The sequence below is a fragment of the Triturus cristatus genome, chromosome 7, assembly GCF_964204655.1.
Source record: "Triturus cristatus chromosome 7, aTriCri1.1, whole genome shotgun sequence".
Classification (NCBI taxonomy): domain Eukaryota; kingdom Metazoa; phylum Chordata; class Amphibia; order Caudata; family Salamandridae; genus Triturus; species Triturus cristatus.
In genome coordinates, this window is record NC_140590.1 from 1300581459 (window position 1) to 1300608015 (window position 26557).

The 26557-nt window shown below is 43.3% G+C and overlaps 1 protein-coding gene across 2 annotated transcripts in view; it reads left to right on the forward strand.

The window, feature by feature from the left end:
- The window catches only part of PRODH2 (proline dehydrogenase 2), a 918268-nt gene that overhangs the window by 460136 nt on the left and 431575 nt on the right, over nt 1–26557 (forward strand). For both annotated transcript variants that reach the window (XM_085618909.1, XM_085618908.1), the window contains exon 5: nt 9280–9360. In XM_085618909.1, coding sequence (XP_085475035.1) covers nt 9280–9360 — 81 coding nt within the window. The remainder of the gene's footprint in view (nt 1–9279; nt 9361–26557) is intronic.

Sequence of the window (26557 nt, forward strand, 5' to 3'; positions counted from 1 at the left end):
AACTAATTTTCTAACCCAAGGCTCTAAGCCTCTACTTGGTTCTACCAGTTTCTATCTTTTGACTTATTTTTATTATTTCTTCATAAGTGGCTTTCTGAATTTATTCAGTTTGGCATCTCATCATCTTTTGCCTTCTTCTCGTAGTCCGGATACAGAATTTCCTGAATTTCCGCTTCTTCTTCTCCAATGTCAGACAAGAGAACTCTCAGGATTTCTGATTCTTCCTCTTCTTTAACCACTTTCAGTACAGCCTCCTCTGGATTTCCTTGACTATCTGCCTCTTGTTTTTCTTCAGGCAGGGCCACGTACGTCCATTCCGGTGACTTATACTTCTGGTTAGGTTTCCTTGTTCTTCTGCTTTCTCTAGTTACATTTGTCTCTTCTTCCTTTGATTTATCTTGACTTGTCACTTCATTCACCTGTTCAGCTCTTGGTGAATTTACTCGTGTCAGCCGATATCTCAATTTCTTTATTTTATTTGGCCAAACTTCGTCTATTGCAGCTCTTTTCAACTTACTTCCTTTGTCATTCTTTTCATTTCTCCAAGCTCTTTTCCTTAGAACTCGACCTTCAGGTATTTCATTTTCGCTCTCTTCAGATTCTGTCTCAACTTGCTTTTTCTTTCCAACAATCTCCTTTTCCACCACTTGTTTTGATTTACCTACTTCTGTCCCTCCTCGAGTCTCCGACACGCAATCTTCCTGCTGACTACTTGTCCCTTCACCTAACTGGATGTTGTTGTTCCCTACACCTCCTCGGGGGTCTTCAACAGAAATCTGTCCCTCACTCTCTGTACCTGTCCCTTGTTCACTTAAATCTGTTATTTCAGGTGGAATTTCTCTCAGTCTTTCATCTGGAACTTATTTTTCCCGAATTTCTTTCACTGCTTCTTCATTATCTTTTCCTTTCTTCTTTCCATGTTCTTTTCTGGGGCCTTGTATCCCTTGTTCGTTTTCAGAATCTGAACTGGTATCAGAAATCTGCAACCTTCTTCTCAGAGAGCTACTTCTGGGGACCAATGCTAGACTTGGTCCTGTTTCCCCCCTTTCAGCGTTTTCTCTTGTTTTTGACTCTTCGTCATCTGACTCAGTACTTGACTCTGATTCATCAAAATATTCCTTTTCTGTGCTGTCCACTGGATTTGGAATTCTCAGAGTATGACTTGCATGGATCCAGTTTTTCAATCCAGCACACTTTACAGCTGTGGTCGTGGTCAGAATGACTTGTCTCAGTTTTCCCCACCTTGGGACCAAACAGTTTCTTCTTCTGTGGACTTTTATCCTTACCCAGTCCCCTGGGCTTAGATCATGGGCTGGCTTCTTTTCAAGGGTTGGTGGCTCCAACCTGATGAAACACAGAATGAACTGTGTCAGCCAGGCCTTTACAGTATTCCAACACCATGTCATCAGTTATAGTCATCAGCTTGTTGACTGGTATGAACACATGTCTCATGACGCGTCCCATGATGATTTCATGGGGGCTTAACCCTGTGGTTCTATCTGGAATTGATCTAATAGTCATGAGTACTAGAGGCAAGACATCAGGCCATTTCATACCTGTGGCCAAACACATTTTCCCTATTCTATTTTTGATAGTACCATTCATTTGTTCAACTACGCCAGAAGCTTCTGGTCGATAGGCACAATGTAGTTTCTGTTGTACATTCAATGCTTCACAAATCAATTTTATGATTTCATTATGAAAGTGTCCTCCTCGGTCTGATTCAATTGTCACTGGGTACCCGAACCTTGGGATGAATTCTCTCAAAAGTAGCTTTGCCACTGTCATCCCATCATTTCTTCTTGTTGGAAATGCTTCCACCCACCTGGAGAACAGGCAGACCATAACCAACACATACCTCAGTCTGTTACAGGGAGGCATCTCAATGAAATCCACTTGCATTCTGGTAAAAGGCCCTCCTTCTCGATCTATGGTTCCTAGACTCACTACCTCTTTCTCCCAGGATTGTATTCCTGACATATTAGACATCTCTGACATAGACTTTCTGCTACAAGTCTAAACTTTGGATTGTACCAGGTCTGCTTAAATGACCTGATCATGGCATCTCTCCCTAAGTGTCCATGGCCATGATACATCCGTGCCATGGTAGACATCATGCTATCAGGCATAACTGGTCTTCCATCTCGATAGACCCACACATGATCTTTTTCTCTTGGTGCACATCCTGCTTTTAGCCACTGTTTCATTTCCTCATCTCCTGCTTCTTCCTGTAATTGTCTCACCTCTTCCCAAGTTCCCACAATGTTAGTAAACATTAAGGAGCAAGAAAACATTTCCCTTTCCTTAGCCCGATTGATAGAATTTTGATTGCATGCGCAATATTGTGCCATGTCATTGGCGTATCGGTTTCCGGTAGTGATGTAATCACCACATGGACTATGGGCAGCACATTTCACCACAGACATTTGTCTAGGCAGCTGTATCGCCTTAAGCAACTTTCCAACCACTTCAGCATTCTTAATAGGAGTTCCACTTGAGGTCAGGAAACCTCTTTGTAGCCATAGTTGGCCGAAATCATGGACAACCCCGAAGCCATACTGGCTGTCAGTTATCACAGTCACTCTTACACTTTTCCCGATCTTACATGCTCTAGTTAGGGCCACTAGTTCTGCCACTTGGGCTGATTTTACTCCTTTCAGATAGGATGCTTCCATTACTGCTGCGACTGTGCATACTGCATATGCGGCACTCAGCACTCCTTCATCTGTTCTTAAACATGACCCATTAACAAACATCACAAAATCACTTTCTAGCAAAGGTACATCTTTTATATCTGGCTGTGGTTTTGTGCAGAAGTCAAGTACATCCAAACAATCATGATCTGCTTCATCTCTGAATTCCACATTTTCAGCGTCAGGCAACAATGTTGCAGGGTTCACATTTAAACATCTCACAAGGCTTACATTGGTCGCTCCTAATATGACCTTTTCATACTTAGTCAGCCGACTATGTGTCATATACTGAGTACGACTCCTCGTTAAAAGGATCGCCACATCATGAGGTACAAACACTTTCAATGGATATCCCATCACAATTCCTTCACTCTGCTCCAAACTTCGACATGTTGCAGCTACTGCTTTCAGACACCCAGGTAAAGCTACAGCTACTGGGTCGAGCATTGATGAAAAATATGCAATTGGTCTCCTCATTTTTCCATGCTTCTGTAACAACACAGAGAGTGCACATCCATTTCTCTCACTGCAATACAACTCAAACTCTTTCTCATAGTCAGGCATGCCTAATGCAGGTGCTTCACACAAACCATCTCTTAATCGTTTAAATGCCGCCAATTCTTCGTTGTTCAACTCAATGGGATCTTTCACATCACTTCTTGTCAGTCGTACTAAAGGTTTTGCAATCAAAGAAAAATTGCCAATCCACTGACGACAGTATCCTACCATCCCCAGAAACATTCTCACCTCTCTTTGGGTCATGGGGGCTCTCATTCCTTTTATGATTCTGATTCTGTCTATTGTTATTTTCCTCAGTCCTTTCTTAATGTTATGTCCTAAATACTGTACTTCCTTTTTACAAAACTGTAGTTTTGATGGTGACACCTTTAATCCTCCGTCTGCCAAATGATTTAACAATGCTATAGTGTCAACCTCACAGGCTTCACGTGTTTTTGATGCTACCAGAAGGTCATCAATGTATTGAACTAACACTGAATTTTTGGGCATTTCTAGACTTTCCAAAGACTTCTTCAATAGCTGATTAAATATTGAGGGGCTGTCTGTGGGATTCGGCACCATGCCAAGATACGCTCACCAAAACTAAATGCAAAAATTTGCTGACTGTCATGATGCAATGGGATAGAAAAGAAAGCATGGCATAGATCAATCACTGTATACCATTCTGCATCATGGGGAATCGGATATAAAATCACTGATGGATTTGGTACAATGGGACAACATGACACAACAATTTTATTCACTTTTCTCAGGTCTTGCACTATTCTGAATTTCCCATTGGGCTTTTTCAGTCCCATTATTGGCGAATTACATGGACTGCTCATTATTTCTCTCAAAATTCCTTGCTTGATCATCTTTTCTATTATTGGAGTTACTCCTTCAATTATCTCAGGTGTCAATTTATATTGAGGGACATTTGGATAGCTTACTCCTTCCTTTACAGTTATTTTTATTGGATCTACATTTCTCATCAGTCCTACATCTTCTCCAGTGAAATCCCATACTTCTGCTTTTATGGACTGCTTCAATTCTTTAGGTAGTTCATCAGGATTGAATACAGCATAGGTTTCAGTAACCTCATTCTCTCAATTAGCTATTGTCATTTTATACAGTACATCATCATCTGGTGTTTCAAACGCTATTCCATCTGGAGTACAAAATATGGTGCAATTCATTTTGCACAACAGGTACCTACCTAGTAAATTCACAGGACTAGTATCGCACACAACAAAGCGGTGCATTTCTGAAAATTTCCCTATACTAACTTTCACTGGTTCTGTTTGATAAGTTTTAATCTGTCTGTTGGACACACCAACTACTTGGATTGTTTCATCCGAGAGAGGAAGATTCTTAACGTCAGCTGATCTAACAGTTGATCGAGTAGCGCCAGTATCCACTAGGAAAGTAATATTTTCATCATTAACAAATGGTCCTGTCTGGTCTACTTCTAGAGTCGCGCCAAGTACGCACTCTTCTTCCTCCCTTCGGCACCGTCAATAGCTTTCTTCTGAGTCACTTTCATCTCGTTGCAGCCAATACTGCGAAACAGCGCGAGCGCGTGGCAGCTTATTTACTTGTTCTTCATTGTAGAATCCCGATTCACTACTATACTTCTGAGAGTTTCTGCTCTGCGGAAAAGGCGGTTTTGGCACCTGATTTTGTAGGGTAACAACCTGCTGCTGTTGCTGCAGTTGACCACTCACCTCATTCTGCACCTGTGGATTCAATGATGGATTTTCATTATGAGTACTCTGAGGAAATTTACACTTGGATTTCCAATGCCCTAACCTACCGCAATTATGGCATGGGAACTTCTTCTTGGCTTCTTCTATGTTACCTTTCCCAGGACCAAATCTCAGTCTTGTTCCTGTGTTATTTGCTTGTTCTACTAATTGAGCTTCCTGCCTTTCCGCTACTTTTACCTGTGCCCACATAGCTTTCTCTTTCAATTTTTGCTGTTTTGCCTCAATCTCATCGCTGAAATATTTAGCATGTCTCAATACTTCATCTATTTTCTTGTTTTGCCAATCGACAGTATGTTGTTTTATCATTTCACCAATTTCTGGATGTAAGCCATATACAAATCTGTATACGAAATGACTCAAATCCTTCTCACTCAGGTTCTCGTCTCCACTGAACTGTTTAAAAGCTAGAATCAGCCTCTCATAGTATGCATGTACTGACTCCTTACTTTCTTGATGTGTTCTGTTAATTTTTACCCAGTCTGTCTCTTTAGGGGGCACCTTATTTTTCAAAAATGCCATAACCTCTTCATATTTCTTCATTACCTCAGGGTCGGGAGCTCCTGTTTTAGGATCCCTAGGGTATTCTTGAGTTGGCCAATTTATCATCAGTTTGCACTCTGTCCATAAATCTGCTGGTACTATTATGTCAAATAGGCTATTCAGATCTATCCATAGTACTTTAGACAATTTTACAAATCTGTCTACTTTCCGGTACCACTCGACGGGCTTTTCGCGTAGTCGAGGGAAATCATTCGTAAAAGACAAAATGTCCTGTCTTGTCCATGGGACGTGTACGTACCCTCCTCCTGGAATCTCCCTCATGGGGTATTCTGTCACTACCTTTTCTTTTTCTCTAACAGGGAAAGCTGAAAATGCCTTTTCTGAGGCATCTTCACGCTTTCTATACCACCTGCGTCTCCATTTATCCACATCTCCCCATTTTCTCAATAAAATGATTATGTCCTTAACCTCTTCAATGCCCATGAAGAGCTGGTCTCGTCATGGGCCGTGGTTGCGCTGTGCCCATGACGAGACCAGCTCGTCATAAACCCCGCCCGCTAATACAACGGCCGGCACAGGGCGGGGAAAGGGGCGGGCACTGAAGGGGTTAATCTGACCTATCCGTCCTGTGGTGTTCAAATTTTTAATATCCTTTTCAGTGAAATCAATTCGATAGGGCTTTTGCAAAGCTTTTACCTTTTCAATGTCTATTCCCATTTCATTTGCTACTTTTTCTAATCTTTCATGTAGGTTTTTCGCTCTCCATGTCACACTTTTACACAAAAACAATAATTCCTCATCCTGATAAGTTTTCAATTTCTCAGTAGGGATAGTTCCTACTATTAACTCTTCTAATACCATTCGTAATTTGGCCACATCTATTGACTGGGATTCTTTGTCTTTTCTCTGTAAACCTCTTAGCCATTCACTTAATTCTTCTGCGGATGGTCCTACTGGGTTTTCTATGCTACCTTGTTCTGGATTCCTTTGTGGTTCTAATAATGTTTCTACTGTCATTCTACTCTTTTCAGTATAATTCTGACTTATAAATGGATTATTTGAAACACTCGGTTCAATCATACTTATGGTCTGTCTCCATGGATTCTCATTTTGACTCCGTTCTGGACTCTCAGCCAATTTATGGCTCCTATAAGGAACTGTTAAGCAATGTTCACTATCTTTTTGTTTCTCGAATATGGGCATCACTGGACCTATGGTCACTGGAACTGTTACAGCTTCTAGATTTTTGGTCAACTCTCTTATTTTCTCTGTTAATTCTAGAGTAGTTTTGGCCAATTCTGCTGAATTTTTACCATTTACACTATTTTCTGACTTCTTTTCTACCTCTCTAATGGAGTTACTTTTCCCCAAATCTGGTGACATAGTCAAACACATAAAATATTTAACTAGAAAATTTGCTGAAAAATAACACATTTTTTGAAAGGAGGACAATTTAATTTTTAAAGCATGTCTTGCACCTAGGGGTAATTGACAATCGTTCAGTCACCAACGGGTCATAGGTAGCAGCCAAAACAGGCAACAAGCGTACGCACTTACACCCTTGCTCACATAACATGTCTCATGTGATTTCCATGGCCAGGCACCGACTGCATACATGTGCAGGAACACGTAGTAACGCATTATAACCCTGTTTTTCTCTGGTTAGCAAAGTCAAGGAGTGGTGTGTTGTACAGAAAATGGAGCTGCTGTCCCCCCTCAGGAGGGTATTTTATTTTCCAGAGGAGTCCCGGCTTCCCCATCTGTCGCCTGCACCGAACATGGGCACTAACGCACAGCCCTTAAGTTCCGCCTGTGTGCACTGCACGGGCTTTGGAGACAGGCACCCGTCTCGTGTCGGTGGTACACTTCGAAACGTTCCTGCTGTGCAGCCCATGGCTCCCAGGAAGACCATCTGTGAGGAGAGATTCTGGTGGGAAAACTGCTGAGGGGAGACTCGCCCCCTTGGGAAACACGCCTCCAGGTGTGGTGCACATATATGTAGTGCCATTGACTGCCCAGACTCTGTTGTAGTAAAAATGAAATTCAAACGGATTAGTAAGAGTAGCAGACTGTGTGCCTTCTGTGTCTGAACTATGCTCGCTTCATTGCACTATGCCCAGTGATATGTGCACCGTATGCTATAGACGCTGCACTGTGCTCTAGACACTTCACTGGTCTTGTGCTCAGTACACTGTGCACTATGCTCTGTTAATTGCACTATCTTCATTACAATCTGTGAACTTTTGATCTGTGCTCTGCACGCCACGTGGTGAGCACACTGTGAACACCAGCTTTAGACAGTGAGGGCATCGTGCACAGTGACAAAATGTGTCCGTCAGACCGTCCTATACTTTGAACACTGTATGAGGCCTTCTGATCTGTTCATTGTAAACTGCGGGGGTGACACTAATAGATGCGTGGCTGCTTAGATGGACAGATCTTAGGGCGGATCCGGCATGTACAGCATCACTGGGAGGGAGGAGAGAGGGAGGCAGAAAGAGAGAGGCAGGGAGACAGCCCTAATAGAGAGGACGGGGGAGAAAAGTGTGCATCAAGTTTAAAGTAAAAACCCTACAAATCCCTTACTATTCCTACACTATCTTAAAATGGAAATCCTAATCTAGGGTAAGTTTAGCAAAAAATAGGAAGAAAGGTGTCAGACGTTAGAGCCTTCCTAAGAAGTAAACTGCAACCAGGGACAGGCAGCATGAAGCCACAACGGCAAGGTCTGTACCTCAAGGCATCCTAAAGCAGAGTGCCTGATGTCCCTAACTACTTTTCACATAAGCAACCATTAAATTAAGGCACCTCCCATTGTGCCACTGGTAATTTTCGGTCTCCACCAGCCTCTGACATCTTTTCTCCACCTTCATGTTCTCACGCCGAAGTATTTTTATATGTCCTTGGTGCCATCTCCTACCACGAGAACGCGTCCTCCATCCATTATCACTTTCTCCTTCTCAGGCCTCTCTATCTACTAAGAACAATAATTCTGTCTCTAAACTAATGAAGCCTTGTTCACTTGCAGTTGGAACACAAGAAGCATGCAACATTCCACAATGCAAGCAAAATACATATTCAAATGTTAGCTGAAAATGACATTAGAGATGCATTTATGGCCTAGTTAGGCTAAATTAACAACACACAGATTACATTACGTGCACATTTTCTATGAACAACAAAGAAATACCTTCAGCACGTAAAAAAAATTATGAATGGCAAGTCTTAATACGCTAAAGGTTATGAATGAAATATTAAGAATTCAATAAACACATATTCTTTGTTATCCATTCACACAGTATAAATTCACCTAGTCAGTACATTTCTAAAATACATATGAAAGTCTGATTAATCATGAGGATATGTAATCCTCTTTCTTCTCTTCATATATTAATCACACAGAGTATATGTGAGTGCAAACTAACCATTAATATAACACACTTGTTATGTTACTTCAAAAAGGCTCAAAATACTCTCCTCCACAGCCACTCTGAACCCTTAAAGTCCACGACGCAGCAGATGATCCTACACAAAGTATATTTAAATCAGAGTTCCTGTCAAGCACCCCCACAATCATCCTATCTGTATCAAGCTATGCGTTAATCCATGATATTTATATAGGGAAGCCATTTTCTAAAGCGGTGCCTTGTACATACTACTTTCTGTTTCACCTTGCGCCACAAGAATGGGATGCCCAGCTATGTGCGCCGCTTAGTCGGGTGAGGATTTTGAGTTTGGGAGAGACAGAAAGGTGCACAGAGTTTAGGGTTTTTATTGATGGTGTGGAAAATGTCCTAAATGTCTTTTTTGTGTATTATTAGGATCTTTCATTTTGCTGTCTAACTGACGAGGAGAGCCAGCATTTTCACAACTCACTGCGGCGTCTGGCCCAAGTTGCCAAGGTGAGTGGCGGAGACAAGTTGCATCCTAACCGCTTCTTAGTCACCTTTAGTCTCTATACTGGGACCTCAAGGTACTGTAAATAGTGGATATTACCATTATCTTGTTCAGTAGCATTCGCTCTCAGCTCCTAAAGTGAGAGACTAGGGGGCATATTTACTAACATTTGTACACAACACAAGGCAGTAGGCAAAGTTGCTGCATTGCTGCGCTGCATTGCATGAAGGGCAGACAATAGAAATGTGCCATATCTTCTAAGATATGGCGCCTATCTGCAGTCTCCTAGCACTGGGGCTCTGTGTGCTGCCTAGTGCCAACACAGGCACACTTGCACACCTCAGTCAATCTGGGGTGGTGTCAACACCCATGGAACGCTGTCCGGTGTAAAGTAAGGCAAGATTACTTTGTGTTTATTAAACCACGCAAAGTGGCTTTATGTAGCTTAGTAAATGCCAAAAAGGATTTTGTGTGGTGGCTGTGCCATAAAAAAGATGCAACACAAAACCTTAATAAATCTGGGCAAAGGTCTCTGGATGGAAAACAGACTCTGAGTCTGATTGGTCGGCTTGAGCAGTTGAGTAGATTACATTTCATTTATTTAGGAGCATAACGTTTCAAACATAAATATTTTTCAATGGAAGAGATACCACACCTGCATCTTGAGTTGATCTGTGCATAATAGAAATACAGATTTATAGTACTTGTGAAATGGGGTACCAATCTCCATGCTTTCGTCCTCTAAGAGCTTCCTCAGCCCTCGGTGTTCAGCATACGTGTCCACTTACTGTTTCAGATTTGGGACTAGTTAAGCTTCTTCGGTCTGCAGCACATAATCATTCACTCTTCAGAAGCAACAACTAAGAATGGTTTGGCACATAATGCCTGTGACTGGGAAGTGCCAAAAACATAGGGATTAAGGGTATAGCACCGCAAATTCTAAGCGCTACATTTAAAATAAAATACGTTTTTAGCTGATTTTGCATTGGATAGCCACACAAGTAAGGTATAATTTTACTCGGCAGACAAAGGGGAAGGATGGGTGGTAGGACATTTGTGCCAGCCCATCATCCCACACAAAAATGTGTAGAAAAAGTGATTTTTCAGCTACATTTGAGGTTTGCAGGGGATTCTGAGTAGGAAAACGTTGGGGGATCCACACAAGCCATACCTCACTGAACTCCCCAGGGTGTCTAGTTTTCAGAAATGTGTGGGTTTGGTAGGTTTCCATAGATGTCCGCCAAACGCGGAACCAAAAACGTAGATGCCCGCCTGGCAAAACCAGGACGTTTTCTGATAGATAGAGGGCATCTTCATTTTTGGTCCCAGGGTCGGCAGCCATATAGGGAAACCTACCAAACCCACACATTTCTGAAAACTAGAGCCCAGGAGGGAGTCCAGGGAGGTATGGCTTGCGTGTACCCCCTCAACGTTTCCCTGCCCAGAATCCCCTGCAAACCTCAAATTTTGCTGAAAAAAAATCAAATTTTTCTCAAATTTCAGTGTGGAAAAGTTGTGGGATCACTGGGCAACACAAATTACCTTCCACCGAGCATTCCCCCAAGTCTCCCAATAAAAATGCTACCTCACTTGTGTGGGCGGGCCAAGTACCTGAGACAGACAAGGACCCAAAATGTATTGTGTAGACATCAAAATTATCTATCACAAAACGATCTGGTTTTGCAACGGGGGTTACATGAGTTTTTTTGTCCCAGGCTTAGCGGCTACCTAGGGAAACCTACCAAACCCACACATTTCTGAAAACTAGAGACCCGGCGGGAGTCCAGGGAAGTATAGCTTGCAAGGATCCCCCACCGTTTTCTTAGCTAGAATCCCCTGCAAAACTCAAATATTGCTGAAAAAATCACCTTTTCCTCACATTTGTCTGTGGGATCACCATTCCAGCACAAATTTCCTACCACCCAGCATTCTTCCAGGTCTCCCGATAAAAATGGTACCTCACTTGTGTGGGTGGGTCACTTACCCGTGACAGGCAAGGGTCCTAAATGTATTTTAGAGACTTCAAAATTACTTTTCAAAAAATGACCTGTTTTGCAAGGGGGGGTGGGCACCTGGGGTTTTGGCCCGGGGCTCAGCGGCCATCTAGGGAAACCTACCAAACCCACACATTTCTGAAAACTAGACACCCTGGAGAGTCCAGTGAGGTATAGCTTGCGTGGAACCTCCAACGCTTCCCTACCCAGAATCCCCTGCAAACTTCAAATTTAGCTGAAAAAAATACTTTTTCCTTACATTTGTCTGTGGGATCACCATGGCACAAATGTCCTACCACCCAGTGTTCCCCTTGTGGTCCCCAGTAAAATGATACCTCACTTGTGTGGGTGGGCCAAAGTCCTGTGACTGGGAAGGACCAAAAACATAGGGATTAAGGGTATAGAACCGCAAATTTTAAGCGCTACATTTAAAAAAAAATACCTTTTTAGCTGATTCTACATTGGACAGCCACAAAAGTGAGGTATCATTTTACTCGGGAGACCAAGGGGAACACTGGGTGGTATGACATTTGTGCTGGCACAGTGATCCCACACAAAAATGGATTCTGGGTAGGAAAACATTGGGAGATCGACACAGCCATACCTCACTAGACTCCCCAGGGTGTATAGTTTTCAGAAATGTGTGGGTTTGGTAGGTTTCCCTAGATGGCCGAAAGCCCCAGGCCAAAACACCTGGTCCCCCCCGCAAAAACAATTGTTGTATGATAGGTAATTTTGAAGTCACCACAGTACGATTTGGTCCATTTCCTGTTGCAGCCATTATGCCTACCAATACAAGTGAGGTACCGTTTTTAATGGTAGACCTGGGGAAATGCTAGGTGGTTGGAAATTTGTGTCAGCCCGGTGATCCCACAACTTTCCCACACAGAAAAATGAGGAAAATGTGAAATTTGTTCAGCTAAAGTTGAGGTTTGCAGGGGATTCTGGGTGGGGAAACATAAGTAGATTCACGCAAGCCATACCTCACTGGACTCCCCAGGGTGTCTAGTTTTCAGAAATGTGTGGGTTTGGTACATTTCCCTAGATGGCCGCTGAGCCCCGGGCCAAAAATTCAGGTGCCCGCCCTTGCAAAACCAGGTTGTTTTGTGATAGGTAATTTTGATGTCTCCACAATATGTTTTGGGCACTTGCCTGTCGCGGATACTTGACCCACCCACACGAGTGAGGTACCATTTTTATCGGGAGACTTTGGAGAATGCGGTGTGGGTGGAAGTTTGTGGACCAACGCAGATCTCAGGTTTTTTTACAAAGTTTGAGGTTTGCAAGGGATTCTGGGTAACAGAACCTGGTGAGAGCCTCACAAGTCACCCCATCCTGGATTTTCCTGGGTGTCTAGTTTTCAAAAATATATAGGTTTCCCTAGGTGTCGGCAGAGCTAGGGTTCAAAATCTAAAGCTAGTCACTTTGCAAAAAAGGGTCAGTTTTCACTGTAAAAATGTGGTGTGCCCATGTTGCATTTTGGGCCATTTCCTGTTGCAGGAACTAGGCCTGCCCACACAAGTGAGGTACCATTTTTATCCAAATACTTGCAGATTCCAGAACTTTCCATCACAGCACAGAAATGTGAGGAAAATGTGTGTTTTGACAAAGTTTGAGGTTTGCAAAGAATTCTGGGTAACAGAACCTGGTGGGAGACAAACAAGTCACCCCATCCTGGATTTCCCTGAGTGTCTAGTTTTTGAAAATGTATAGGTTTGCTAGGTATCCCTAGGTTCTGGCAGAGCTAGCGTTCAAAATCCACAGCTAGGCTCTTTGCAAAAAAGAGTTTGTTTTCACTGTAAAAATGTGGTGTGTCCATGTTGTGTTTTGAGCCGTTTCCTGTCGCCGGCACTAGGCCTACCCACACAAGTGAGGTACCATTTTTATCGAAAGACATTGGTAAATGTGGGGTGGGGTGGGTAGAATTTTGTGGATCAACACAGATTCCAGAACTTTCCATCGCAGAAATGTGAGAAAAATATGTTTTTTTGACAAAGTTTGAGATTTACAAGGAATTCTGGGTAAAGGAACCCGGTGAGAGCCACACAAGTTACCCAATCCTGGATTCCCCGGAGTGTCTATTTTTTGAAAATGTATAGGTTTGCTAGGTTTCCCTAGGTGCCGGCAGAGCTAAGGTTCAAAATCCAGAGCTAGGCACTTTTAAAAAAAGGGTCAGTTTTTACTGTACAAATGTGGTGTGTCCACGTTGCGTTTTGGGCCGTTTCCTGTCACGGGCACTAGGCCTATTCACACAAGTGAGGTATCATTTTTTTTTGTGAAGATTTTTGGAAGTGCGGGGTGGGTGAAATTTTGTGGCTCCACGCTGATTCCAGAACTTCCCATCACAGAAATGTGAGGAAAATGATTTTTTGCCAAAGTTTGAGGTCTGCAAGAATTCTGGGTAACAGAACCCGGAGAGAGCCACTCAAGTCACCACCCCCTAGACTCCTCTGGGTGTCTAGTTTTCAAAAAATTATTGGTTTGCTAGGTTTCCCTAGGTGCTGGCTGAGCTAGGGTTCAAAATCCAGAGCTAGACACTTTGCAAAAAAAGGGTCTGTTTTCACAGTAAAAATGTGGAGTGTCCACGTTGCGTTTTGGTCCGTTTCCTGTCGCGGTCACTTGGCCTACCCAAATAAGTGAGGTACCATTTTTATTGGGAGACTTAGGGGAACACAGAATTGTAGAGCAACTGGTATTACCTATTGACGCATTTCTGCCTTCTAAATGTAAGACAATGTGTAAAAAAGAAGTCACTTTGAAAAATGTCCTATCATTCACATGCTAGTATGGGTACCCACAATTTCTGAGATGTGCAAATAGCTACTGTTTCTAAACTCTATATTTTGTTCCCATTTTGGAAATACATGGGTGTCTATCATACCGATTTTTCACTGTTTTTATTTTCCCAAATGAATTGCTATATACCCGGTACACAATTAAAAAAAAAACATTGCTAGACTTTTCTCAGTTATTGGCTCTGGGTTCCTTGGGTTCTTGGTGAACCCACAAGTCCTATTTAGCCCCACAACCAGCAGAGTCCAGCGGATGTAACGGTATATTGCTTTCAAATATCTGTCATACTTGGTAGAAATTACAGGTGAAAACGTTGGCACAAATAGCTGTTTTTTTCAACTAATTTTCAATTTTTCCTATTTCCAGCTGTTAGTTTCTATTAAAAAAAACATTGTAGGATCTATACAAATGACCCCTTTCCGAATTCAGTATTTTGTCTCCTTTTCTGAAATGTATAATTTTCCAGAATCCATTATTGATTTCATGCCAATTTCTACCATTAACTGGAAGGAGGTCGACAGCACAAAAAGTAGCAAAAATAGCCTATGTAAAAGATTTTTGTTTTCTGACAAAGGTCTGTCAGTCTCTGAAACCTGGGAAGATGGTGATTTCAGCCCCCCAAACCTTTTCTTGCATTGCCCTAATCAAAAATATACACAAAGCAATTTAAGTGGAGAAATAACAATAACATACGTGCTCATAAATGAGTAAAACATTGTAAAGTTTCCCAAAACGCATACAATAGCTTTGAATACAATATGAACATTAAGGGGATTTAAAAAACCCGTTTCTAATGGGTTATGATAAAGTGAGGACTTAGCATGACAATCCATAACATTTGTGATGGGACTCCAAAAAATAGAACGTTTAATGGCAAGTGAAATAGGGTGAATATAAGCCGTATCAAGTCTGAGATTGTAACAGACCACTTACCACCAGGGCTGAAAAGACAGCATGGAGATTTCCTTCCAATTTTTAGTACTTTTCTGAAATGCAACTGCTAAAAGGAGGTCAATCATTTTTATGTATGGTGAAACATGCTCCCAATCGGCCGATAGACTACCTAAGAAAATGTTAATAAATGATAAGAACACAGAAGTGTCAAAAATAGTATTGATCTGATTTCAGACTTGTGTCCAGAAAGGGTGAACAAGCATACAATCAAAATATGTTTGAGGGGTGTGAGGGCGCATTTACCGCTGCTGCTTGCCACAGGACCAAAGGCCACAGAACCACAGGTCCCAGAAGTCTTTGCTCCCTGGAGGGAGGACCACCGACGCGCTACAAAAGCACCTTCTGTTTCCCGCGGCGTGGGATGTATTCACCGGTGCTGCTTGCCACAAGACCACAGGACCCAGAGGTCTTTGCTCCCTTGAGGGAGGGAGGACCTCCGATGCGTTACAAAAGCGCCTTCTGTTTTCCGTGGCGCAGGGCGGATTTACTGCTGCAGCTTGCCACCGGACCACAGGCCCCAGAAGTCTTTGCTCCCTGGAGGGGGGGAGGACCACCAAAACGCTACAAAAGCACCTCCTGTTCCCCTCGGCGCGTGACGCATTTACCGCTGCTGCTTGCCACAGGACCACAGGACCCAGAGGTCTTTGCTCCCTTGAGGGAGGGAGGACCCCCGACACGTTACAAAAGTGCCTCCTGTTTTCCGTGGCGCAGGACAGATTTACTGCTGCAGCTTGCCACAGGACCACAGGTCGCAGAAGTCTTTGCTCCCTGGAGGGAGGGAGGACTACCGACACACTACAAAAGCACCTCCTGTTCCCCTCTGCACGGGACGCATTTACCGCTGCAGCTTGCCACAGGACCACAGGCCACAGGACCACAGGCCCCAGAGGTCTTTGCTCCTTGGAGGGAGGACCACCGACACGCTACAAAAGGGCCTTCTGTTTCCCGCAGCGCGGGACGCATTAAGTGCTGCTGCTTGCCACAGGACCACAGGCCCCAGAAGTCTTTGCTCCCTGGAGGGAGGCAGGACCACCAACACGCTACAAAAGTGCCTACTGTTTCCTGTGGCGTGGGATGCATTTACCTCTTCTGCTTGCCACAGGATCACAGGCCATAGGACCACAGGCCCCAAAAGTCTTGCTCCCTGAAGGGACGGAGGACCACCGACACGCTACAAAAGCACCTTCTGTTTCCCGTGGCGCAGTACGCATTTACCGCCGCTGCTTGCCACAGGACCACAGGCTACAGAGGTCTTTGTTCCCTGGAGAGAGGGAGGGAGGACCACTGACACGCTACAAAAACGCATTCTGTCTCCCGTGGCGCGGGACACATTTACCACTGCTGCCTGCCACAGGACCACAGGCCCCAGAAGTCTTTGCTCCTTGGAGGGCGAGAAGACCACCAACGTGCTACAAAAGTGCCTTTTGTTTCCCCCAGCGTGGGACGCATTTACCGTTGCTGCTTGCCACAGTACCACGGGCCCCAGAAGTCTTTGCTCCCTGGAGGGCGGGAGGACAACCGACGCGCCATAAAAGCGCTTTCTGTTTCCCGTGGCACGGGACGCACGCGGGTCGCGCCTGGGCAAAGTCCGGGCCAAGGCCGGACCAGTCCTTGCCCATCATTGCGAGGAAGAGGCAGGGCAGGGCCACCCCCTTTGGCCTGGCTGCCTGCAACTCGCAGTTGGCTGACACCTGAAACCTGACATCTGAGGCACTGCGCCCTTGTTTGTCTCCCCCTTTCACTCCCTGGCTCTGGACAAGGTCTGAACTTGTTTTCCTTTACTTCAAGTAAATTGGGACTGTCTGCTGCCTAGTTTTTACATTATTGCTACGAACTATTGGTGCTCAGTGCTCACTGCTCAATATTATGTGCTGGCATTTCTCTTTTTCTCTCTTCTTACCCTTAGGAGTGCGCTCCCACTCTTGACAAGTTAGTCTTTCCTTTGTGGTAGCCTTCTTCCTCTGCTCTAAAAGAAGTAGGAGCTAGGGGGAGCAAAGTTATCCAGGTACCGCCCGCTTTGCTCTGCTCTGAGTCACCTGGAGAGTGAATCTCCTTGTTTTATTTTAAACATGTCATCAGCTAGCTACAGAGTACTGATTGAGCAATTGTGTAGGGGAAGAGAAAAACGATGGAGGGCACTGGCGGTGGGCAATCAGAGAAAGGGAAAAAGGTTAAAAAATCACTGAAGCACCTACTAGGCAGTAACTGCAGATTACACCGTGTCGATTGTTAGATTAGTGAGTGTGAAGGCATTTTAGTAACTGAATTAGCCACCCCTTCAGGCTCCCCACCTGCTCAATCCTCCCCCAGAAATATCAGCCCCAGAAATTCACCTGTTATCCCTGCAATGTTTAGGAAAACACTCTCAAAGGGGACTCCCTCCTACAATTTGGAGGTACCACCTCACACTGTGAGGATTCATTCCCTCCCAACCAAATCCCATGATATTACTAGCAACACCATACCACAGTCAGACCCTATTATTTCATATGCAAACAGGTTCACTCCACTACTGGACCTGACTGATGACCCGAGGAAGACACTCTCCAGCAGCACCTCAAGACTTTCAATGTGACCCCTCCAGCACCAAACGCTGATTCTCATAACACCCATCAACTTATTAATATACTCGGGCCGAAATAGGGGCCTTGAGGTCTATGGTTGAGGGCCTTACCACCCTGGTCAAATCATTAGTGCAGAATGGCTCACCTTCCCAAAAGCTTGCCAAGTCTGCATTAGGAGCTTGCATGCAACCCATCTGTACCCATCATATGCCCCAGCAGACAGGCACCCGTGGAAGGGACACTGCCTCACTCAGGTCCATTCAGCATCATCCTACCATACTTCTCACACTCAAGTATTATCCGAACCCACCCCCAGTCGAGTCAATCTTTCTACCCATTCAGCGGCAATGCATGACCTCAAAAACCACTCTGAGTTTAGTAACCTTTCTCACCCTCCGGGACGATCATTGCCATGCAAAGGCCGGAATCAATTGATCCAACCGGCTATCCCACAGCTGCCATCTGATCAGAAAATCTACATGGTTAATGTCCCAAAACTTGACAAAAGGAAGGGGTTTCAGGGGGAAGATTCTTTGACTAATAAAGCGATACACTGGATCCCTCATGTCAGGGGCTGTCGCTCAGTAATTCGAGATGACATTATTAGGGCTGTATCAAACTTATACTAAAATGGACAGATTTGGCTGAAAACCTCCTTGCCCTGGAATATAGAACCTGTTCCCCTGACTTTCCTTCAACCCAGTTTCAGCGTATCATACCCCATGACCAGACCAAGCTATCTGCACCTCATTATCTTGGCTGGTTAGCTTGTGGTTCCAATGTGGAAGCTAATGATTGACTCCCAAAGGAGGATTGTCAGCATCCTGGGTCTCTCCCCGTCCCCGATAACCATGTAGATAGCCTCCCAAACATCGAGGCCCAACAGAAGGTGTTTCACCAAGGGGAAGTTAGATCTCTGGTAGACGTAGGTATTAGTTACACCCCTACCGACCCTAGCGAGCTGGAGTGTGTGCATACCTGTTCAAACAGTAGCCCCCAAGTTGTTCTCAGTCCAGAATCCTACCAACAACTAAAGGTAATATCATGGAATGTGGCTGGGTTAAATAACAAACTGTCACTCCCACACTGCAACAATCTAATTGAGGGGTATGATAGCTGCATCTTTCAGGAGACTTGGAGTTTGGTTACCCTATTTAAATCAGGCTTTATGAGTTTTTGCTCACCAGCAATGACAATAGGGAGAGGGCGCCCAGCAGGGGGACTGATTATTTGAGTGAGCATAGCCTTGGGCTGCCAGATCACCCACTATTCAAGCCTTAGTTGGGATATCCTATGGGTTAGCATTAGGGGCCCTAAGGGAGGAAACTCCACCAACATGTTCAACGTCTATGTGAGTTGGACTAAAGGGGGCAGATCTTCACCTACCATCACCCTATTACAAGACAGCTTAGCTAGTTGCTCACCGCATTCTAGAGTAATAGTAGCAGGCGACTTTAATAGTACCTTTGAGCCACTTGACAAGGAAGATCTGCTAGGTACTGATGATGACGATACCAAGTGGGCTGTTCCACCACTAAATCTACCCCCTGTCAAAAGATGGATGCAGTTGGCGCTTCAACTTAACGCCCTTAACGTTGAGTTTGGCCTGAGGGCCGCAAATGGTAGAATTCTCTCCGATAGGCAGGGTGCGAAAAAGTACAACAGAGTCACTTGTCTGTCTCACATCGATTATGTTCTCCTCGACATGAGGCTTTGGGGAAATCTGATTGACATGAGCATGGGTACCACCAACAGAGAGTGATCACAACCCTCTCTGCTTAAGCATGAATCCTCTGTGGGAAGCCCCCAATCACCCCAAAAGCAACTCACCTTTGATCCACACTAGGGAGGTTGTCCCTCGAATAACAACAGATTCCTAAAATGGCGAAAGGTGGCCCTGCAAGAAAATAAGATCTTAGGCATACAGCGAAACCTGGCAGCAGGTACTCTTGAGCTCCAGTCACTAGCGAAAATGGGCTGGCAAATGTCGCCCTGGTTCATACCCGCATTTTTTTACCAGCTTCATGCTTACGTACTAACCCCTAGGCCAGGCAGCAATACTAGTAAGTCGTCAAGGGGAGCTAATTTGTGGTACACCAAAGATTATAGGCACAAACTATCCCTTTTAGCTGCAGGCATTAAAGATAAGAACTGTCCCTTGATCAAAACTGCTAGGAAGTGCTATAAGGCTGCCCTGCGCACAGCAAAGTTAGCATGGGATGAATCTCGCTGGCTGCAACTCAAGTAAGCTAGTGTAGCGAAGGATGTCAAGTCCTTCTGGGCCCTAGTCACTTGGGCTAGTAAAACAGGAGCATATTCCCCCCATAATTACATTACTGGCCAGGAATGGTACGACCACTTCTGGAAGCTCTACTCAATTCCTGAGAACACGCCCCCAGTGGAGATGGCCGAGCCTCAGGGGCATCCCCTGGATGATGAACTTTTTGCCCTGGGAGAAATAGAGGCCGCAATTGGCAGAATTGTGCAATCTAAAGAAGCAGGAGCAGACGGCATTACAGGGGATTTAATTATAGCCGATACCCCTAGCTGGGCCCGCTACATTCTTCTCTTGGCAAACGCAATAGCCAACTGTGTCCTAGTCCCTGGATCCTGGAAAGATGTAGAGGTGGTTCCGATTTACAAGCTAGAAATGATCCCTCAAACTACAGGCCCATAAGCCTGATCGATGCCCTGCAGAAGATTTTCAGTAGAGTCCTTCTACAGAGGATTCAGTCAAGGGCAGACGACAATGCCATACTATCACAGTATCAGGCTGGTTTTAGGGCAAGGACAGGAAACATCGACAAGGCATTTCAGTTCCTACTTATTTACTGTAAGGTGGTGGTGATTGGCAAGGGCAGTCTTTACCTACCTTTCATTGACTTGCACTCAAAGTGATGGGCATCCTCCCACTTATTCTCAACCTGGTAGTTCGGCTACTTGAAGAGAACTACACAAAGATTAGGTGGAGGGCACAAGGGCAACTGACCGATCGTATCCCTTTCAGTAGGGGAGTTTGACAGGGCTGTGTCCTGGCTCCCACTCTATTTTCCCTTTAGATGAATGGAGTGGTTAGCTTCCTGCAAGAGGATCCAGCAGATGCACCAATCCTGGAGGGGGAGAAGGTACCGACCCTTTTGTTTGCAGATGACACCCTGCTGATGTCAAAGATGCCAGCGGGGTTGCAGCGATTGCTCAATAGATTTCAACTTTTCTGCGATAATAAGGGGTTGTGTATTAACACTTTAAAAACTAAATTTATGGCCTTTAACCCCCACAAGTCCTATAGAGGCAGCCCACGGTTGGATGGGACTCCCCTGGAAGGAGTTGACACTCTTGGTGTCCGGCTCTCAGATAAGATGTCTTGGAAACCCCACCTAACCAAGATGCTGATGGGTCACAAGCGAGTTGCAGGATCACTTGGGAAAGAACATAGCTCCTCATTTAGCAGACTGATAGCTCCAGCCATTCAGGTCTACGATGCAAAAGTAGTAAGCACGGCACTGTATGGAGCAGAGCTGTTGGGATTTGACAAGGCCCACAACCTCTGCTGGTCTGAACATAAGTTTCTAAGAGACCTGATAATGCTACCACAAAGCATCCCCCTTACTCCCCTGATTCTAGACATGAGCAGGCGATCCATTGGCGATATAGCAAGGCTACATCCCTTGCTCTTCTGGGCTTGCATTAGGCGGACCCCAGAGCTCTTACCCTATGGTGAAGCCCTGTCTGAGGTCATCCTGATGGACAAATGCAACAAAGTAGGCTGGATCTTCAACATAAGGAAGTTGGTGTCTGTACTAGGGCTCTAAGCATATTGGGATAAGCAGGACCCACCTAGGAAAGAAGAGATTAAACGCATCTACTGGAATGGGTGGATCAACAAGAATCCTGCAAACCAAATCCGGGGACACTAACTGCGGCATTTTATTTACATAAACAGTCCAGATATTTAGAGCCCTTTTTAGACATAATTCAGGTCCCTCAGGCCAGGATGTTATACATCCAGTGTAGGTTTGGCACACTCCCCGTCTGTGAGACAACAGCTAAATGTCATCCAAGCAATTCAATACCGAAAGATTGTCCATGCTGCAGGGCCCCGGTAGAAAGTGTTGCCCATGTTATATTTGCCTGCCAGGCGTATACCACGCCGAGATTTAAATGGCTAAAACCGATCTGCCAGCAGCTGGGCACACGGGACTACCGGGTTGCCCTGCGCATTCTTAGATTGGATCCCAGACCACTCTTTGCATGCAGCATAGCCACATTTTTAAGCCATGGGTGGCCTATTACATGAAAGATCCAGTCAGGCACGCTGCAGCACCTTGTGGTATGAAGTCGACATGTAGCTGCTGTAGGGCTAATAAGCTGGTTCTTCAAGGCTTTTATATATAGGTTATGCACGTGCACTTTTTAGCTTTTAGTTTTGCCACAGTGCTGCCATGAGGAGGGTTGGAAAGGTCAATTAAGGCTTGCTGGAGATTGTAAAATGGGTCTATATTAAGCAGCACCAGATAAGGAAGCACTGTTCTGTTTTTTCCTCCTCATCTTAACCTGTTTTTTAGCATGTTTTTATCCTTAAGTTGTATTTATAGCTTTATTGCCTATTTGTTGACTTGCATACTGTATCTTGGCTATTGTCAGACACTGGAGGGATCATCCACACATATTTAATTGTATAATGTGCTGTCAGATGTATTGCTCGTTTCATTTGTTTTATTCAATATGGTGTTTTTATAGCTTCTATGACATGAGCTGTTGAAATAAAGCCTATGCAACAACAGCTTGTTGTGAGTGACATGACCAACAAGTATTCGGTGATCTACATAAATACGATGTAAAGAGACTGGAGAAAAAGAGAAGCCTACTGCAAATGTAGAATGGTGTTTGAGTGGTGTTGGCAGCTCGTGAGGAAGATCCTTTTTTCTCCCACATTCATGTAAAAAATGAAATGGTCCAAATCATTCTCCCACGTCAGCTCAATGTCTGATTTAGGTATATCAGTGAGAGTTTGACATAAGGCACAATATATAACAGAAGCTTTACGGTTATTATGTAAAAGATTCCCTAACGTCAGGAAGGTTGTACTGAGAAGGAAGTAAACTGGGCAAGAGTCTCTGACATGATTTTTTGTAAGAGGAAACATTTGTTCTGAAAAGATGAGGGAAAATGAAAAATATATTAGGCCGGAGGAAAAGTAAGAAAACAATCATTAATGAAGAGTTGTTTGACCCAAACAAAGCCATGTTTCCTCCAGGCTTTCCAGTGAATGGTATGATTTTTGTGCAATACAGAGGTATTGTACTAAATTGGAGAGTTTAGGAAAGAGGGAACATCAGTATGGTCAAACAGCTCCACAGGTTTAATGAAAAACAAAGATGTTTAAAAATGGGAGGATAAAGATTTTGAATTGATTTTTTAGAAGGCCAAATATTCCCGAAAAGAAAAAGGGGACAGGGAAGATTCCTCAAATTGTACCCATGAAGAAGAGTTTCTATTGGAGTCCTGGATCCAGTGAGTAGATTGTCTTAATAAGAAGGCCAAATGATATTTTTGAAAATTAACACCCCCATCTGATTTAAGGTGCTTTAGTTTTGTTAGAGAGAGAGAGACGTGACTTCTTCCCATTCCATAAGAAAGATGAACTAATTTGTAATTAATTTGTGTAAATTTGTTTACTGGAATACAAAGGGAGGATATTAAAAAGGGTATAGAGAACAATGGGTATGATCATCATTTTAATGGCGTCTAAACGACCCACCAGAAAAGATTCAAAGGATGCCAATGATTGATCATATTATTTTTTTAACTTTACACTCCTCTAGACTCAGAGAAACCAAAGTTTTCAGTGAAGATGAGAACCATAACCCTAAATATTTGAGTTTGGAAGCATTTCACAGGAAATTAGTGTGGGAACAATGATGTCTGAATGTGTATTTATTTAAGGGTAACTTCAGCGTTCGATTTGTCAACCGTTCACGTCTATGGGAGATCCTTTTAAATTATGGGCTGGATGATGCACTCGTACACTTTTTAGCTTATTTGCACAGAAATTTGAAAGCACGAGTGAGGATCAACAATGAAGGGGAGGTCTCCAGGGATATTTTAATTGGCAGAGGGGTCAGACAAGGGTGTGTCTTGGCCCCTCTGCTTTTTATCCTTTATATTAATGAATTGAATAAATCCCTGACTGAATTAACTAGTGACGTACCAAAAATTAACGGCCAACTGTACCCTGCACTTTTATATGCAGACGATGCAGTCCTTATGGGTCGCACACCTAAAACATTACGCATTTTAATCTCCGGTTTTGTATCTTTTATGGAAGAGTTGGGATTACGTACCAATGTTAACAAATCGTTTATAATGTCATGTGGACCTAAAAAATATCGCACAAAGAATATAAGGATCGGAACCGATCTCTTAAAAAGCACAAGCACTTTTCCTTATCTTGGCCTAGTCTTATCTGACACGGGCTCATGGAAATCGCATGTAGCCAGAGGCAGAAACAAACTAGGCATGGCCATCAATTCTATAATCAGCCTGCGACAACCTAAAAAGGCAGACGTAGTAACCCCACTACTGCAGATCTACAGATCTCAGTGTCTGCCGACTGCGACTTATGGCTATGAAGTTTGGGGGTTTGTGGACTCCAGTGGGATACAATCTGAAGAAAACAGATTTTGTAGAAGGTTACTTGGGGCACAAATCTCATCACCCACCTTCTTATGCCACAAAGAATTGAATCTACACTATGTAGAAGATTTTATTAAATCTCGTCCTGCATTATTTTGGCTGAAGATATGGCGCAATCCTGCTGCCTTCTTAACCCAACAAATTATAACAGATTGCCTGAGATGCGATAGGGGCAAATATATACCCTGGCTTAACGCTGTTTATAAAAGTTTAGCCAGTATACATCTAGCACATAGCTTTTCTTTTCCCTCTGCCGCTGAAAATATAATCCTAAAATCAGCAAGGGATGCATTATATGATTTATATCGTACTGATAGAGCAAAGGCTGAGTTTAGTAAGCCATCCATTACTAGATATATGTCCATCCTGAGGACAGTAGGCACCAACTATTCAAAACCACAGGAGTATCTGAGAAAAAACATTGGGAGATGGAATAGGTGTTTGCTCTTTCGCCTTAGGGACAATAGTGTAAAATATCTGCTATGTTTCCCTATTGGCTTTAATAAAAATCTGGAGGAGACATGTGGTGGTGGTTGCAAACAAACCCTACCACATTTTTTGTTCTCCTGCAGATTTTATGTAAGGTACACTAAACAATATCTCATCCCTTATTTTAAGGCAAATGGGACGATTAATCGTAACTCCGCGTATGAAGAAATATTGCAACTGGGCAGTGAGGATATGATCTATCGCGTTAGCTCCTTTTTACTAGCAGCTGTTAAATCCTCAGCCTCTATGCTCACCTTTTGAAAAATGTTATTAATATGTAAAACTCTTTTTGATCATGGCTAACTAAGACATGTTTATTTTGATCAAAGCTGGTTGCTACAAATTGTTTATCTGCACTACAAATATGTTTACGTGTCTGCTATTTCTGCATAGCAACGTTGAGGACACTCTTACAGTTTACCCAAGATATATTACTGTCCATTTGCAATTTATTAATATCAGCATATGCAGGGCTTGTATAGTACCCAACGCCTAATTTGTTATTTACACAGTCGGATGTTTACAAATTGCCTATTTTGCACAGTGCTCTAAAGTTTACATTTTGGGTCTTTGTACAGGAATATTGTTGGTTATCGTATGAACCATGGTTAAACCCACTCCCATTTTTAAATTGTATTTTTTTAGCCATGCATAGGTTTTATGGTATCTATTTTATAAAATTTTTCACATGTTCTTATTTTTAACCATTTTTTGCTTGAGTGAAGATTGTATGTTATATGTATATCAATAGTGTTGTTGTACTTTTATGGATCATCATTGTATCCGAATAAAGATAAATTGATTGATTGATTGATTTAAGGGTAACATTTTGCATTTGTCATGATTATGTTTGTAATCAGAGATCAGAGAATAAGCGGAGACTTCTTGAAGGAATGCAGGAAGTGAAGTAAGAGGGTGAGATATAAATAGAAGAATATAATCAGCATAGACTGCTGTCTTAATTTATTGGGTGTTCCACGAGAAACCCTGTATTATAGAATTATTTCTAATTCGAGAGAGGAAAGGTTCAAGAGTAATAATAACAAGGAAAGGAGAAAGGGGGCACCTTTTTACGAACACCCCTATCCAGAGGGAAATAGGAGGAATAAAGAAGGGAAATCAGTGAGATAATTTTAGGTCCAAAACCAACCCATTTTAGTGTATGGAAAATGAAGGACCAGTTACCACGATCAAATGCCTTTTCTGTTTCAAGAGTGATTGCTGCAAATGGTTGATGTGATTGCTGAGATTTAGAAAGTACGTAAAAAAATAAACTAGTGTTGGCAGTTATATAAAGTCCCTTGACAAATCCAGATTTTTCGTTCCCCGGCAAATTAGTTAAACGGGATTCCACATGAAGAGGTAAAGTTTTAGAAAATATTTTATAATCAATATTGGCAAGAGCAATTGGCCGGTAATTTTTACATTGATGGGAAATCTTTCCCTTACTTTGAATAAGACATATGAGGATATCCGAGAAAGATCGAGACGATTTGTCTGATTGAAGGAAGGTTTTGATGAAAAGAGTTAATTTAGTAAGGAGTCATTTTGAAAATGTGAGAAAAATTCAGCAGTAAAACCATCAGGCCCTGGCGCTGCGTCTGATTTAAGAGAAAATAAAGCAGTATGAAGTTTGAATAAGTTAATATCCTTTTCTAATTGAGAAAAATTCTGTAGTTTTAACAAAATCCTTCTGTGGGTAGGATAAATAT